Here is a 15,000-nt window from a genome sequence, read left to right as displayed (position 1 = left end):
GTGCGTGTGAGCATTTGAGAGAGGTGTGGCAGCTGCTTCACGTGTTTCAGAAGCGTGTGCTTGGCTTCACACTCCCAAAATTAGCCGGCTATGCATATCTGTGTGTGTGTGTGTGTGTGCATGCAGATTCATACAGTGGGTGGGAACCAGCAGTCGTTAACACTGGGAAAATAATTAGGCAAATTTCCAAAATAGATCTAAATAAATGTAACTATGGCAATATTTTGGGGGGATTTTATGGGAACACACACAATCCTAGTAGACCGGAAAAATGTACCATAAGCCGATTTTTTGCTCAATTGAATTGTGGTATGTTTAAGTACTTTGTGCCGTCAGTCAGTAATCAATGAAGGAAATAATGCAATTCCCTTAAAAAAACAACCCCAGGCCTCTGTGCAGAGACCAGCGCACATGTTCTACTCAGTTATTCATCCATGTGGAGCACATTGTCAGTGTTAGCAAAGGAGCTAATATGGCTAACAGTGAAAGCTCATGAGGAGGAGTTGATATGCTGGTTCAGTCTGCTTGTGTCCTAATTTGTGCATATGCAGAGTCCTTCAGCCAGTGTAGACACCTCTTAGCTGACATAACAGAACTAGACAGGGTTCTCCTCCAAGCGTGTTGAGCTCCTGTTATGCTACTGGCACATAAAAAAATATGATAATGCTCGCCCATGGCATCTGATTTGCATATTGCAAACCGGTTGCTGCTAACTTTCACTCTAAATTAGCACGATGATGTGTTAGCGTGTGTATGTTTGTGTGTGTGTGTGTGTGTGTGTGTGTGTGTGTGTGTGTGTGTGTGTGTGTGTGTGTGTCAGACTGCGTGCAAACTGCTGGATACACACCCTGCACCATACCGGCCCCTGCGGCTCAAACACAAGTCAACAGGAAAGTCGAATGAATTTGTGTTCCATCACACGCGTGTGTGTGTGTGTGTGGGAGAGGGAGTGTGATGTGTGGGTTGGTGTGTGATGTGTGGGTTGGTGTGTGTGTGTGGGACAGGGAGTGTGATGTGTGGGTTGGTGTGTGTGTGTGTGTTTTTTTTTAAAACATGGGAGCGGGGCTTGGCTTTTTATCAGTTCAGAATAGTTATGGGGAACAAACGTGTGTCAACATGCCCCATGACCTCTCTGTCAGAATGAGACGCTGTTATTTTTGGAGCCATTTGACAGGTGTGAAAATTGTAGGTTTGGACACATTGATGGTTTCACTTTTTAAACTTTAGCTCTGACAATTTACAACCTGTTCCCTGCACGTGTTTCTAATTAGTGGAAAATTGTTCCGTTATTTTATGGAATGATTATCTCTTCTCTAAACCCCAGCCCTTGTAGAAATCTAAGGTTGTTGTGTGCCTCGTGTTTTTAGAAACATCACACCCCACTCCTGTCTGAAGCTCTACCACAAAGACCCGGCCCAGGCCTTCAATCACACCAGGAGCAACAATGGAGATGCCAGGGTGAGTCAGGATGTCCCAACAGCACTCCCTCACAAACAACCGCTTGCATGATATCGCTCATTTAACAGTTTTCACAACACTGTAAGACACTTTGCCTCATAGCGTCAATGAATGTCAAGAACAAACATTTCGTAACAATGTCCCTTTAAATTTCTTGTGTTTCTGAACTCAGTCCATAACAGGAGCTTATTCAGTACGTGTCAGTGTCTCTGGAGTAAATACAATACAGACCGATGTATGGTGCCAGACTTTAGTGGCATTTCTTTGGCGCTATAAAATTCAGCTTAACATCTGGAGTGGAGTTGCAGTGGTAATTGTAGCCAGATTCTCTGTTACTATCGCAGTAATGACAGTTGTAAAGATTTCGGCAACCGTGCAGTTGCTCCACATTTTTGTGTGTTTTCTTCTTTATAAACAGTGTGCCCTTTTCGTTTAACTTTTTTTTGAGGTTTGCATGATCTTATATATTTAAGAAAATCTGCAGTTGTGCTCTTAGTTGTATCTCTGCACAGTCCCCCTTTTGGAGTGATCCCTAGGATAATGGTCAGTCCTCATTGCTCATTAGCATCTCAACACTGACCCACAGCATTTCACAGCTAAGCCAAGATAATCTGATATCACAGTGATTCCAAACATACAAACAATAGGGCATGGTTACCAGACTGTAGTTAATAACAGCCAGTGTCTGTGTGAGTGTAAACACTGAGGAATGACTGAGCACTGGATGGTTATTTGAGATGTGGTGTGGTGTGTGTCTGGGTGGGGTGAATTTGTATCTGATCATGCGTAGTTGAAGAGGAGGGTGTTGTCTGTTTGTTTGCTGTCAGCTTTGTGGCCAGGCCAGTGGTCCGTGTGTGTGTAGTGGGGTCTTGAGAATTCCTGTCCTGGGTGTGGGACTCAGAGAGAAAAAAAAAAAAAAAGAAAGAAAGGCCAGGAACTGTCTGCTCTGGAGAAATAGACACTGGAAGTGTGGACAGTGTCGCCACCTCTGATCTCTGCTGGTAATGAGAGCAGGGCCGGGGTCAGGAACACAAACACACGCCTGTCAACACCACTGCTAGCCTTGGGAAATTGAGTTGCTATAACATGGTGGTTCTGAACGATGACTCTGAATACTCATCTCTGCAATAGCCTTAAAGCTGATGTTCACGTATGCAGCCCTGGCTCAGTTAATGGGAAACAAAATTCCCTCGGTGAGTCGCACGGCTGAGATACTGCATCCAGGGGGCGTTTGGATTGTGGAGAGACCTCAGAACGTTTAAAAGCATTAAAGGGTTGAGGATGTTGTACAATTCCTGTTCTATAGGTGGGTAATATTGACTTATTTTTTGCTGTTTCATGTGTATTGCTTAATTTAAGGTGGAACTGACTCCAAATTCGGAAGATATTCGGGAGTCTTAGCTAACTGTCCATGAAAGTAAACGTATACCAAAAGTGTGTACCAAAGAGTTATATTAAGTCAAGGTTCAACCACAAACAAGGTACAGCCAGCTGCTTACTCAAACCTTCTGTTCCACCTTAAAAGATGTGGAGATTCTTTATGAACACAAACGTGGGTGTGTGTGGGGGTTGCTGTGAGAACAATAGTCGCCTATGTGGCCTTTAAATAATACCAAAGTTAAAAAGTTTAGAGACTCCTGCATTGTTTTTAGATAAAGTGCAAATCTATGAATCCTAAATTAAGCCAGTTTTGGAAGGTGTTAGTGGGGTCACGTCAGAACCTTATTGTGCTGTAAAATAGCAGAACTAGCCAAAGAATTAGATGATACGTCCTCATAGAGTTTCTCCAGCAGCTTAAAACTTCCGTGTGTTTCCAAATTTCTTTTTTTTTTAACCATTACTGGAGCACCTGTTCCAAAGCCAGACGTAATGACATGTACATTGTGTTTTCATCACCTTTCAACTGTATGTCAAACTTACAACACGCCCATTTTCTCTACGGAAACAGTAGATCCCAACCTCACGTTGTTCTAAACCATTTACATTCCCAATGCAAAAGTGAGATCAGTGCTCAGATAGAGAGACGATAAACAAAAGCCTCCGCCAATCACAACGTGAGAATGTGTGAGAAGGCAAACATGTGCTAGCATGCTTGTTAGCATAACACACCTGTTCACAAGGCTTTTAAAGGAGCCATTGTTTGCGGCGTTTGCGCCTCTCATGCTGTGTTTGCCAGTCTTTTAGCAGTTCCTCCATGGGTTAAGACTCTTAAAAGATTTAATGGGGCGTTTACAATATGAAGTCTGTTTATGGGCTGTTAGCTTAATCTTGTGTGCAGTAGCTATAGCACTCCTGCTGTGTACTGACGTGGTACTAACTTCATTGGATTTGATTTGCATAATATTTATGTGTCTCTTTTAATAAACTTATGTGCTCCTAGAATTGGGACACCAGCAGTATTTTGGAGTTTTAAAATTAAAGTACACTGCACCTGTTCAAACACGCCTCCCCTTTGGGAAGATGGGTAATCCAAGTGAAGGAGTTTATCTGTTCTGAACCCCTCCCACTCCCTGCCTTTATAAACTACAGGCCTCAGCTGTAAAAAATCTGAAAAGCTAATTCATACAGAGAGCAGTGATTATTACATTTTATTATTTCTTTAAGTTAAAAAAATGAGAACACAATATTCTCTACATATTCTAAGTTTGATGCCTGAAAAAAGTTGGAAATGAAGTGCATATGTTACTGTGGAGCGCAATAATCCATGTCCAGAAAACACTTCCTTCTAACAAACCATTTTGGTGACAGAGGACACCAGCTGATCCAGTTTTGTCGTTGTCATATTTCACACTTCATACATTTTAATGGCAGACATGTCTGGACTGCAGACACTCTGATTACACAGCAATGATGTTGTAATACAAAGAGAATGTGGCTTGGCGTTGTTACATAGACGTCCCTAAAAAAACGTGATGTAGAAGGCAGGATCTGTTTGTCCAAATTTTGTCTGTATTTGTGTTCATTTGATGTTGAAAAATATATATATATATCTATGTGTCCGTGTTACAAAAAGAGTGTGTGAACTTTATCAACAGCATAGATCTAAGGCACTTACAAGTGAGCTGACAGTTTTTAATCGGGCGTCCTCCTTGCTGTTGTGCTAATAGTGGAGATGATGATAGATGCACTCTGTTAATTCTCCTGCAGCTCTTTGCTTTATTCCTGCGTGTGTAAGCCTGGCCACTACTCAGAGACAGGTCCAGACAGGGCTATTGTTGGTGCCATATTCAGCCCTTTGTTCAAATCTTACTCTGCCATTATTCTCGAGACTTAATCACACCAGCCCAGACACAAGATGGTGTCTTTCGTTTCCCTCTTTCAGAGCTAGTTATTAATCTGAATAGCAAGTTTTCTCAGGTAACAGACACAAATAATTCCGTCCTTTTATCTGTCGCATCACACCATCCAACTGTGACTCCGTTCAGAGGAAATTCCTCTTTAAGTCATGAAGAAAAGAAATGTTGTTGGTGCTTGTTTTTTCCATAACCATGATCATTCTCCCTGAAAGGAATCACCCATAAACACTTTACAAACACATCTCTTTTCACTGAAGAAATTAAGGGAATGTAAGTTCAGACTCATTTTCTTAGAATTAGGGATGCGGCGATCCGAATTTTTCAGTTCCGATACCAATACCGATACGTAAACTTTGCGTATCGGTATCGATACCCCATACTGTTCCGATCACATTGCTGAATTAATAAACCATACACCTCACCTTTTGGGTTAAAAATATTAACAAAATATATAAATTAACGCAAATATAAGTGTATAGAAATGCTATTTATTTGTCACTAAAACGAACAATTGTGCAGGACCTTGGCACAGCCTTCAAATTTAAAATAAAATAGGAGTCAACCTTCTTACAATATATTAAAATAAATAAAATGTTTCATGGGCGGCACGATGGCGCAGCAGGTATTGTCGCAGTCACACAGCTCCAGGGACCTGGAGGTTGTGGGTTCGATTCCTGCTCCGGGTGACTGTCTGTGAGGAGTGTGGTGTGTTCTCTCTGTGTCTGTGTGGGTTTCCTCCGGGTGACTGTCTGTGAGGAGTGTGGTGTGTTCTCCCTGTGTCTGCGTGGGTTTCCTCCGGGTGACTGTCTGTGAGGAGTGTGGTGTGTTCTCCCTGTGTCTGCATGGGTTTCCTCCGGGTGACTGTATGTGAGGAGTTGGTGTGTTCCTCCCACAGTCCAAAAACACACATTGGTAGGTGGATTGGCGACTCAAAAGTGTCCATAGGTGTGAATGTGTGTGTGTCTGTATTGCCCTGTGAAGGACTGGCGCCCCCTCCAGGGTGTATTCCCTCCTTGTGCCCAATGATTCCAGGTAGGCTCTGGACCCACCGCGACCCTGAACTGGATAAGGGTTACAGATAATGAATGAATGAATGAAAAAATGTTTCATCCAAAAGTGCAAATAAGTAGCTTAGTCATACACTCAAACAGTAGTCAATCTTATTATTAAATATTTAGTGTAAACAGAAATCCAAAATAAATCATAGCAGCTGAACCTTAGTGCAATTCATTTAGTGCAATTCAAAATAAAATGTGAAACTTGAATAGAAAGTGAATGGATCCATCCCATTGGTCGGCTTCTTTATCTGATACCCGATCCAGATCATTTTAATATTGGGACCGATATCCGATCCTAATATCGGATCGGTGCATCCCTACTTAGAACTATTTCTGTAAATACATATCATGTATAAGGGTTAGGGTTAGGGTTATCCAAGAGGTTTATGTTGTATTTTACATTTTACATCATCAACTAAATAGTGGCTGATCTCTGACGTCTGCCCTTTACTCTCAGATTTCCCGAGAGCGCCTGTATGGCCACAAACAGCACCCAAGTGGACAGAGCCTAGTCCACACTCTGCCACATCCTCAAAACCCCATCCGCAACGTTCAGGGCTCCATGTCTCCTCCAGCCGCTCGTTCAATGCCCTCCTCACCCTCCAGACTTCCCTACGGCTCTCGCACAATGGGGAGCGCCACCCTGCCCCGCGAACGTCTGTCCAGTGCCCCGGCGGCCCGCTCGGCAACACCCAGCAGCAGCGCCATCCTGGAGCGCCGCGATGTCAAGCCAGATGAGGACGTGAGCCCAAACCCATACGGAGCTTCAGAGGCCCGTCTGAGCTTGGCATCCTCACAGGACGTCCCGGATGGAGCGGTGTTCCTACCCCATCGCTATTCCGAGATCTCGGATTCTTCCCAGCACTCCATGTACAGGCAGAAATCACGGAAATACTCTGAAAACCAGCACGTGGTTCCGCTCGGGCCTAAAACCCCACCCGCTTCCCCGCACAGAATGGGTGAGTTCAGGATGATTGACGTTCACCCTGGACAAAACACTCACCTGGTGGAGAGGGCTTCACCTGGGAGGAGATCTATACGGAAGGACAGCAACGGTGCTGTGGAGGTGGTCCCAAGGGTCAGAAACATGAGCTCCCCCGTATTTGCTGACCTGCCACCCGGACATGGAGACCGGCCATTTCAAGGGACAACACCAACAGATGCACAAAGGTAAGAGCACCTTGACCTGCCATATTTGTAAACTGGATAAGCGGTTTAAAACAAATAATATAAGGAGTACAAATAAGGTTTAAAGTGTTTTTTGTAAGTCAAAATGGAAATTAAAATATTGTTCCTCTTTTCTGTCATTTTATGGTATAGTAATAAAAATGACAATTGTCCAAATATAACCTAAAAGTTAAGTAGTTTGAAAACGGCAAGGTAGAAGTGTTTATTTGTCACTGCATTTGTTATGAATTCCAACAGAAATACCTCAGCGAAACATGTTCTTGGGCATAATATTTTATCCAAAGTATGGGTTTGGTTTAGATGATTTAAATATGGTGATTTCAGTGTTAGCATGTTAGCATAGTCATAGCGTATTAATACTTATAATTTAGGGTTTTTTTAAAATGTAAAATAACAATTTATGCAAGAGTTACCATACAATGCCAAAAATGGGAGAACATCTTAGTTTAGAATTACAATAACGTTACAAAAAGTCACCCTGCGATGAACTGGCGCCCCCTCCAGGGTGTGTTGCCGCCGTGCGCCCAGTGATTCCAGGTAGGCTCTGGACCCACCACGACCCTGAACTGGATAAGGGTTACAGACAACGAATGAATGAACGTTACAATAAAATATTTAAATGTTATTTGTAAATCTAATACCTAAATCCAAAACGTGTCATGTTTACAGATTGACTTAAATTAAATAGCTGGGGCGGCACGGTGGCGTAGCAGGTAGCTCCAGGGACCTGGAGGTTGTGGGTTCGATTCCCACTCCAGGTGACTGTCTGTGAGGAGTGTGGTGTCTTCTCCCTGTGTCTGCGTGGGTTTCCTCCGAGTGACTGTCTGTGAGGAGTGTGGTGTGTTCTCCCTGTGTCTGTGTGGGTTTCCTCCGGGTGACTGTCTGTGAGGAGTGTGGTGTGTTCTCCCTGTGTCTGCGTGGGTTTCCTCCGGGTGACTGTCTGTGAGGAGTGTGGTGTGTTCTCCCTGTGTCTGCGTGGGTTTCCTCCGAGTGACTGTCTGTGAGGAGTGTGGTGTGTTTTCCCTGTGTCTGTGTGGGTTTCCTCCGGGTGACTGTCTGTGAGGAGTGTGGTGTCTTCTCCCTGTGTCTGCGTGGGTTTCCTCCGGGTGACTGTCTGTGAGGAGTGTGGTGTCTTCTCCCTGTGTCTGCGTGGGTTTCCTCCGGGTGACTGTCTGTGAGGAGTGTGGTGTGTTCTCCCTGTGTCTGCGTGGGTTTCCTCCGGGTGACTGTCTGTGAGGAGTGTGGTGTCTTCTCCCTGTGTCTGCGTGGGTTTCCTCCGGGTGACTGTCTGTGAGGAGTGTGGTGTCTTCTCCCTGTGTCTGCGTGGGTTTCCTCCGGGTGACTGTCTGTGAGGAGTGTGGTGTGTTCTCTCTGTGTCCACGTCGGTTTCCTCCAGGTGCTCCGGTTTCCTTCCACAGTCCAAAAACACACGTTGGTAGGTGAATTGGTGACTCAAAAGTGTCCGTAGGTGTGAGTTAATATGTGTGTGTTGCCCTGTGAAGGACTGGCGCCCCCTCCAGGGTATATTCCCGCCTTGCGCCCAATGATTCCAAAAAGGCTCTGGACCCACCGCGACCCTGAACTGGATACGCGCTTACAGATAATGAATGAATGAATGAATTGACACCTAGCTGATTTTGCTTTCTAGTTTGCTATTTTAAATACCTACTAGCCATGAATGCTACTGTAGTATGGTCAAAGTTACAACAAGAAAGGGCAATAAAATTCAGATCCTGATTCAGTTCAGATCATGTTTTACCTCAGATGTTAACTGTTAGTGTTTTTAGTTTTCTTCTAAACCTTCTAGCAACAAAATAGCTATGATGTTTGCATTATTTAGAATTGTTTCTGGAGATATTAAAACTGAAAACTTGACTTTAATAGAAAAGGACACTTTCCCTCATCTTTACCTCTTTTTCTTTGTGCTTTTCTATGGCTTTCAGAGCTTGAGGTGCTAATATTATGATGAAACAGCAGTGTGGTAAAATGATTTGTATTATCTCGGTATCTCTCAGAATAAAGCGACTTGACCTGAGATGACACGAGGTACGCTTCCTCAGGACAGAAGTCGGTGTTAATATACGGTGTTTATTGCAGCCACATCAAGCCAAACCACAGTAAAGGAAAATATAACCCTTCCACCACTGTTCTCTTGGGTCTGAACATGTTTGAGAAGAAGTTATATGGTTGTTTGAACTGCTATTTAGGAACACTTTTTAAAGGAATAACGTAAACAAGTGTATCTGAGGTTGCTTCATAATTGTGGCAAGTGTATGATGATCAAGATGGCATACGTATTGTGATTATTATTGCCATTGTTGTGTGTTTTTGTTCCTCAGCCAGCGAATGAAGGCTATGGAGCAACAGATAGCAAGTCTGACTGGTCTGGTTCAGCATGCGCTTCTAAAGGGGACAAATACCAGCGGTGTCAAAGAGACTCCCGGGTAAGTTTCAGCAAGGAGCTTTATATATTGTTCATGTTATTCCTCACAAACGATCACTGATGGATCGTTACCCAGTTTAGCTCCACTGACCACGCAGGAGCACTTGTAGTTATACAATTACAGACTGTAGTTCCCTCTTCTCCTCTGCATACGTTCTTATCCCCATTTCATGCTGCTCTTCAATGGTCAGGACCCCCACAGAGGATAAGAAAGTATGCAGAGAAACAGAAATGGATGTAGATACAATGTAGGTGTTCTTAATTCAGTGATTGTTCCGTGAAATAAAAGCAATAAAAAATAATTCAGTTATCCTGCAATATCTCTCTCTGTGGAGCTTTAACAGACATGAGACTCAGACATCTGGATCCTATCTGCACCACTCTGGACAATTCTGACATTTCATGTCTAACCACTGTGAACTATATCTTATCGACTAATCTGTCCTGCGATTTCAAACTGGTTTAATGTCAAACTGATGTCACGGCTCTGATTTCAGTGAGAAACCCCTTTCTGCGTCTCCAGCTCACAGTGGAAACAGTGGAGGTTTGTATTCCCATTATAACATTCGTACAGTTAATGATACGTAAATGCATGCAAGTGTAACGGTCAGGTTTTCACTGTTTATTAATTATTATGGGATTAGTTAGTTTACTTTGAAAGCTGGTCGACATACAGAGCTTCTTAACTATAGCACACCTGGGGAACACACTGATTTAAGACACCGTTTGAGTGTGCATTTGCTCTACTGCTCTTACAGGAGGGTCCCCCGTGGCTGTGTGTAAAAGTTCAGCTCTTCAGACTGAACCTTCCCCGGGGTCGGCTCCTCCAGCCACAGAGCCACCCGTCAGCTCCATCCTCGCCGGCTTCCAAAAGAACGTCTCCACCCTCCGGCAGCAGCTCCAACAGCTCAGACACATGCAGGCAAGTCTTACTTACTCTTTATTACTGTGTATTACTTAGCAGCCTGTTTAAATGAAGACAAATATGAAGGCGACCACTTCACAGTCACAGCAGAGAAGTTTTGCTTTTTTACCCTCACAGTGGTCTGGAATATGTGAATGTGTAGAGATGCACAAATATTGAATTCCTGGGCTGATACAATTGGGCCTATCGCCATGGTTACATAGTAGACTTATCTGACATTTCCTTAGTATCTGTTGATGACCTCTATGTTGTCCATCGTGTTTACTAGTGTGTTTGTTTACATAAAAATGAACATACCCTGTATTTTAACCACTTTTTTACTTATATTTTAAGTTCCAGTGTCTGAATATTCTTAATAACTAGGATTTTGCTCCTTAAAGGACTGTAATTGCATTATCATGCTATATTATATTATCATTATGGCATAAAGCGACACAGTGGCGCAGCAGGTATTGTCACACAGCTCCAGGGGCCTGCAGGTTGTGGGATCGATTCCCACTCCGGGTGACTGTCTGTGAGGAGTGTGGTGTGTTCTCCCTGTGTCTGCATGGGTTTCCTCCGGGTGACTGTCTGTGAGGAGTGTGGTGTGTTCTCCCTGTGTCTGTGTGGGTTTCCTCCGGGTGACTGTCTGTGAGGAGTGTGGTGTGTTCTCCCTGTGTCTGTGTGGGTTTCCTCTGGGTGACTGTCTGTGAGGAGTGTGGTGTGTTCTCCCTGTGTCTGTGTGGGTTTCCTCCGGGTGACTGTCTGTGAGGAGTGTGGTGTGTTCTCCCTGTGTCTGCGTGGGTTTCCTCCGGCTGACTGTCTGTGAGGAGTGTGGTGTGTTCTCCCTGTGTCTGCGTGGGTTTGCTCCGGGTGACTGTCTGTGAGGAGTGTGGTGTGTTCTCCCTGTGTCTGCGTGGGTTTCCTCCGGGTGGCTGTCTGTGGGGAGTGTGGTGTGTTCTCCATGTGTCTGCATGAGTTTCCTCTGGGTGAATGTCTGTGAGGATTTGGTGTGTTCTCCCTGCGTCTGCGTGAGTTTCCTCCGGGTGCTCCGGTTTCCTCCCACAGTCCAAAAACACACGTTGGAAGGTGGATTGGTGACTCAAAAGTGTCCGTAGGTGTGAGTGTGTGTGTTGCCCTGTGAAGGACTGGCGCCCCCTCCAGGGTGTATTCCCGCCTTGCGCCCAATGATTCCAGGTAGACTCTGGACCCACCGCGACCCTGAACTGGATAAGGGTTACAGATAATGAATGAATGAATGAATGAATATATCCCTATTTACCTAAGTTTGTTTAAAAGGAAAAACTACATGAAAAGTGTGAGTCTAATCCCCACTCCATGTTAATGGTTAAGTGTTTATGTTGAGTATTGAGTGAGGAGTGTGACGAGTACCTGTGTGTGTGTGTGTGTTTCCAGCTGCAGAACCAAGAGTCAGTGAGGTTTATGCTGCAGCAGATGGAGCGGGACATGATGCAAAAGGTGTCTGAGCAGCTGAAGGTGCTGGACGATCCTCTGCAGAAACAGAGGAGAGAGGTGGACGAGGAGAGACGCAGATACCAGGACATGGAGAAGAGTGTCCTCCTGCAGCTTGGGTAAGAGAACCCAGACAGAAGACCCTTTCATTTAATCAGTAACTATCAATCAACTATCAGCAATTACACAAAGTATGACCTAAAAGAGGAAAATAAAACGTACATAGAAAGGTTTTATTTGGGACCATTTGTGCCTTCTAGCCCACGTTAATCTCCACAATTTTACCTGTGTTTCTTGGTGAAATGAGTCCTGCCTGAATCCACAAACTCAAGTCGTTTTACAGAAATTATCCCATGAATTAAAAAAAAAACATTGTTTCACACAGTGATGTTAACCCAAGCCACTAATCACTGTTCTAGGGTTTGATTGATGGCTGGGGTAGAGCCAGAATAAATTAAACGAGTGTACTGCCCGAGGGTTCTAGATAACAGAAGCTCTCTGGTTTAGATCGGATTCCTAAGTTCAGTACGCTGTGGAAAGACATCAGGAAGATATTTACATCAAGAAGGTTTGTTAGAGACAGATCTGTCTCTGACCTGGAAAAGTCCTCAGCTGCAGAAATATGGCAAAACAAAACAAGTAATTAAATAATATTTATAGAGGTGGCTGATGTGTTAATAGGTTTAACAACACAATGTTTTTAATGCTGTTAACACATATCCATGATTTGTCTAGGGGAACCATGCATAGTTCTAGTCTCATGTAAGTGTCGGCATCCACTTTTTCCCTGAGAAACTTTTCAGTGTTAGTTACTTAGTGATTGTTCGATTGATTGATTGCACCTCGTAGAAAAGCTGCACAACCGCCCTCAAGTAAATCTAAAGGACAACCGAAGGAACTGGTTTGCCGGTCTCTGTTGCTCTGTAAGGGATCTGGAGGTGATCTGAATCACTGAGAGTAATACATACATTCTGATGAAGCTTTCTGTTCATTCTTATGACTATAACTTAATGCACTTCTTTCAAATCAGACATTTCAACTTTATTTTCTTTAAATAATAATGTTTATTATTTAATTATTTAGTGTCTGTGTGGGTTTCCTCCGGGTGACTGTCTGTGAGGAGTGTGGTGTGTTCTCCCTGTGTCTGCGTTGGTTTCCTCCGGGTGACTGTCTGTGAGGAGTGCGGTGTGTTCTCCCTGTGTCTGTGTGGGTTCCCTCCAGGTGACTGTCTGTGAGGAGTGTGGTGTGTTCTCCCTGTGTCTGCGTGGGTTTCCTCCGGGTGACTGTCTGTGAGGAGTGTGGTGTGTTCTCCCTGTGTCTGCGTGGGTTTCCTCCGGGTGACTGTCTGTGAGGAGTGTGGTGTGTTCTCTCTGTGTCTGTGTGGGTTTCCTCTGGGTGACTGTCTGTGAGGAGTGTGGTGTGTTCTCCCTGTGTCTGCGTGGGTTTCCTCCGGGTGACTGTCTGTGAGGAGTGCGGTGTGTTCTCCCTGTGTCTGTGTGGGTTCCCTCCAGGTGACTGTCTGTGAGGAGTGTGGTGTGTTCTCCCTGTGTCTGCGTGGGTTTCCTCCGGGTGACTGTCTGTGAGGAGTGTGGTGTGTTCTCTCTGTGTCTGTGTGGGTTTCCTCCGGGTGACTGTCTGTGAGGAGTGTGGTGTGTTCTCTCTGTGTCTGTGTGGGTTTCCTCCGGGTGACTGTCTGTGAGGAGTGCGGTGTGTTCTCCCTGTGTCTGTGTGGGTTCCCTCCAGGTGACTGTCTGTGAGGAGTGTGGTGTGTTCTCCCTGTGTCTGCGTGGGTTTCCTCCGGGTGACTGTCTGTGAGGAGTGTGGTGTGTTCCCCCTGTGTCTGCGTGGGTTTCCTCCGGGTGACTGTCTGTGAGGAGTGTGGTGTGTTCCCCCTGTGTCTGTGTGGGTTTCCTCCGGGTGACTGTCTGTGAGGAGTGTGGTGTGTTCTCTCTGTGTCTGTGTGGGTTTCCTCCGGGTGACTGTCTGTGAGGAGTGCGGTGTGTTCTCCCTATGTCTGTGTGGGTTTCCTCCAGGTGACTGTCTGTGAGGAGTGTGGTGTGTTCTCCCTGTGTCTGCGTGGGTTTCCTCCGGGTGACTGTCTGTGAGGAGTGTGGTGTGTTCCCCCTGTGTCTGCGTGGGTTTCCTCCGGGTGACTGTCTGTGAGGAGTGTGGTGTGTTCTCCCTGTGTCTGCGTGGGTTTCCTCCAGGTGACTGTCTGTGAGGAGTGTGGTGTGTTCTCCCTGTGTCTGCGTGGGTTTCCTCCAGGTGACTGTCTGTGAGGAGTGTGGTGTGTTCTCCCTGTGTCTGTGTGGGTTTCCTCCAGGTGACTGTCTGTGAGGAGTGTGGTGTGTTCTCCCTGTGTCTGCGTGGGTTTCCTCCGGGTGACTGTCTGTGAGGAGTGCGGTGTGTTCTCCCTGTGTCTGTGTGGGTTTCCTCCAGGTGACTGTCTGTGAGGAGTGTGGTGTGTTCTCCCTGTGTCTGCGTGGGTTTCCTCCAGGTGACTGTCTGTGAGGAGTGTGGTGTGTTCTCCCTGTGTCTGTGTGGGTTTCCTCCGGGTGACTGTCTGTGAGGAGTGTGGTGTGTTCTCCCTGTGTCTGCGTGGGTTTCCTCCGGGTGACTGTCTGTGAGGAGTGTGGTGTGTTCTCCCTGTGTCTGCGTGGGTTTCCTCCGGGTGACTGTCTGTGAGGAGTGTGGTGTGTTCTCCCTGTGTCTGCGTGGGTTTCCTCCGGGTGACTGTCTGTGAGGAGTGTAGTGTGTTCTTCCTGTGTCTGCGTGGGTTTCCAAAAAACCACACGTTGGTAGGTGGATTGGTGACTCAAAACTGTTCGTAGGTGTGAGTGTGTGTGTGTTGCCCTGTGAAGGACCCCCTCCAGGATGTATTCCTGCCTTGCGCCCAATGATTGGAACTGGATAACGGTTACAGATCATGAATGAATGAATGAATTTGATTATTTTTATCTAATTAAATAACATTTTAATATTTAAAAAAGACATTTTATTATAAAATACTTTTCTTAAAACAAGGGGTTGTTTTACAAAGTTTTATAAAGTACAAAATAATTGAAAAGAATATACTATAAATATTACAATACCATTAAAAAATAAATAAAATAATCTTCCACTTAATTAACACCATTGTTTATTGTCTGCATGTTTCGTAATGGACCTTTAATGATCATT

The 15,000-nt window shown here is 45.0% G+C and overlaps 1 protein-coding gene across 1 annotated transcript in view; it reads left to right on the top strand.

Moving 5' to 3' along the window:
• LOC136676057 (sickle tail protein-like) overlaps positions 1 to 15,000 on the top strand; it is a 41,463-nt gene that overhangs the window by 11,395 nt on the left and 15,068 nt on the right. The window contains exons 5-10 of the mRNA XM_066652909.1: positions 1,368 to 1,458; positions 6,270 to 6,982; positions 9,340 to 9,444; positions 9,941 to 9,987; positions 10,202 to 10,365; positions 11,764 to 11,939. Of these exons, the coding sequence (XP_066509006.1) occupies positions 1,368 to 1,458; positions 6,270 to 6,982; positions 9,340 to 9,444; positions 9,941 to 9,987; positions 10,202 to 10,365; positions 11,764 to 11,939 (1,296 nt within the window). The remainder of the gene's footprint in view (positions 1 to 1,367; positions 1,459 to 6,269; positions 6,983 to 9,339; positions 9,445 to 9,940; positions 9,988 to 10,201; positions 10,366 to 11,763; positions 11,940 to 15,000) is intronic.

The sequence above is a fragment of the Hoplias malabaricus genome, chromosome X1 (genome assembly GCF_029633855.1).
Source record: "Hoplias malabaricus isolate fHopMal1 chromosome X1, fHopMal1.hap1, whole genome shotgun sequence".
NCBI classification, from domain to species: domain Eukaryota; kingdom Metazoa; phylum Chordata; class Actinopteri; order Characiformes; family Erythrinidae; genus Hoplias; species Hoplias malabaricus.
This window is presented reverse-complemented; position numbering and strand designations above follow the sequence as displayed.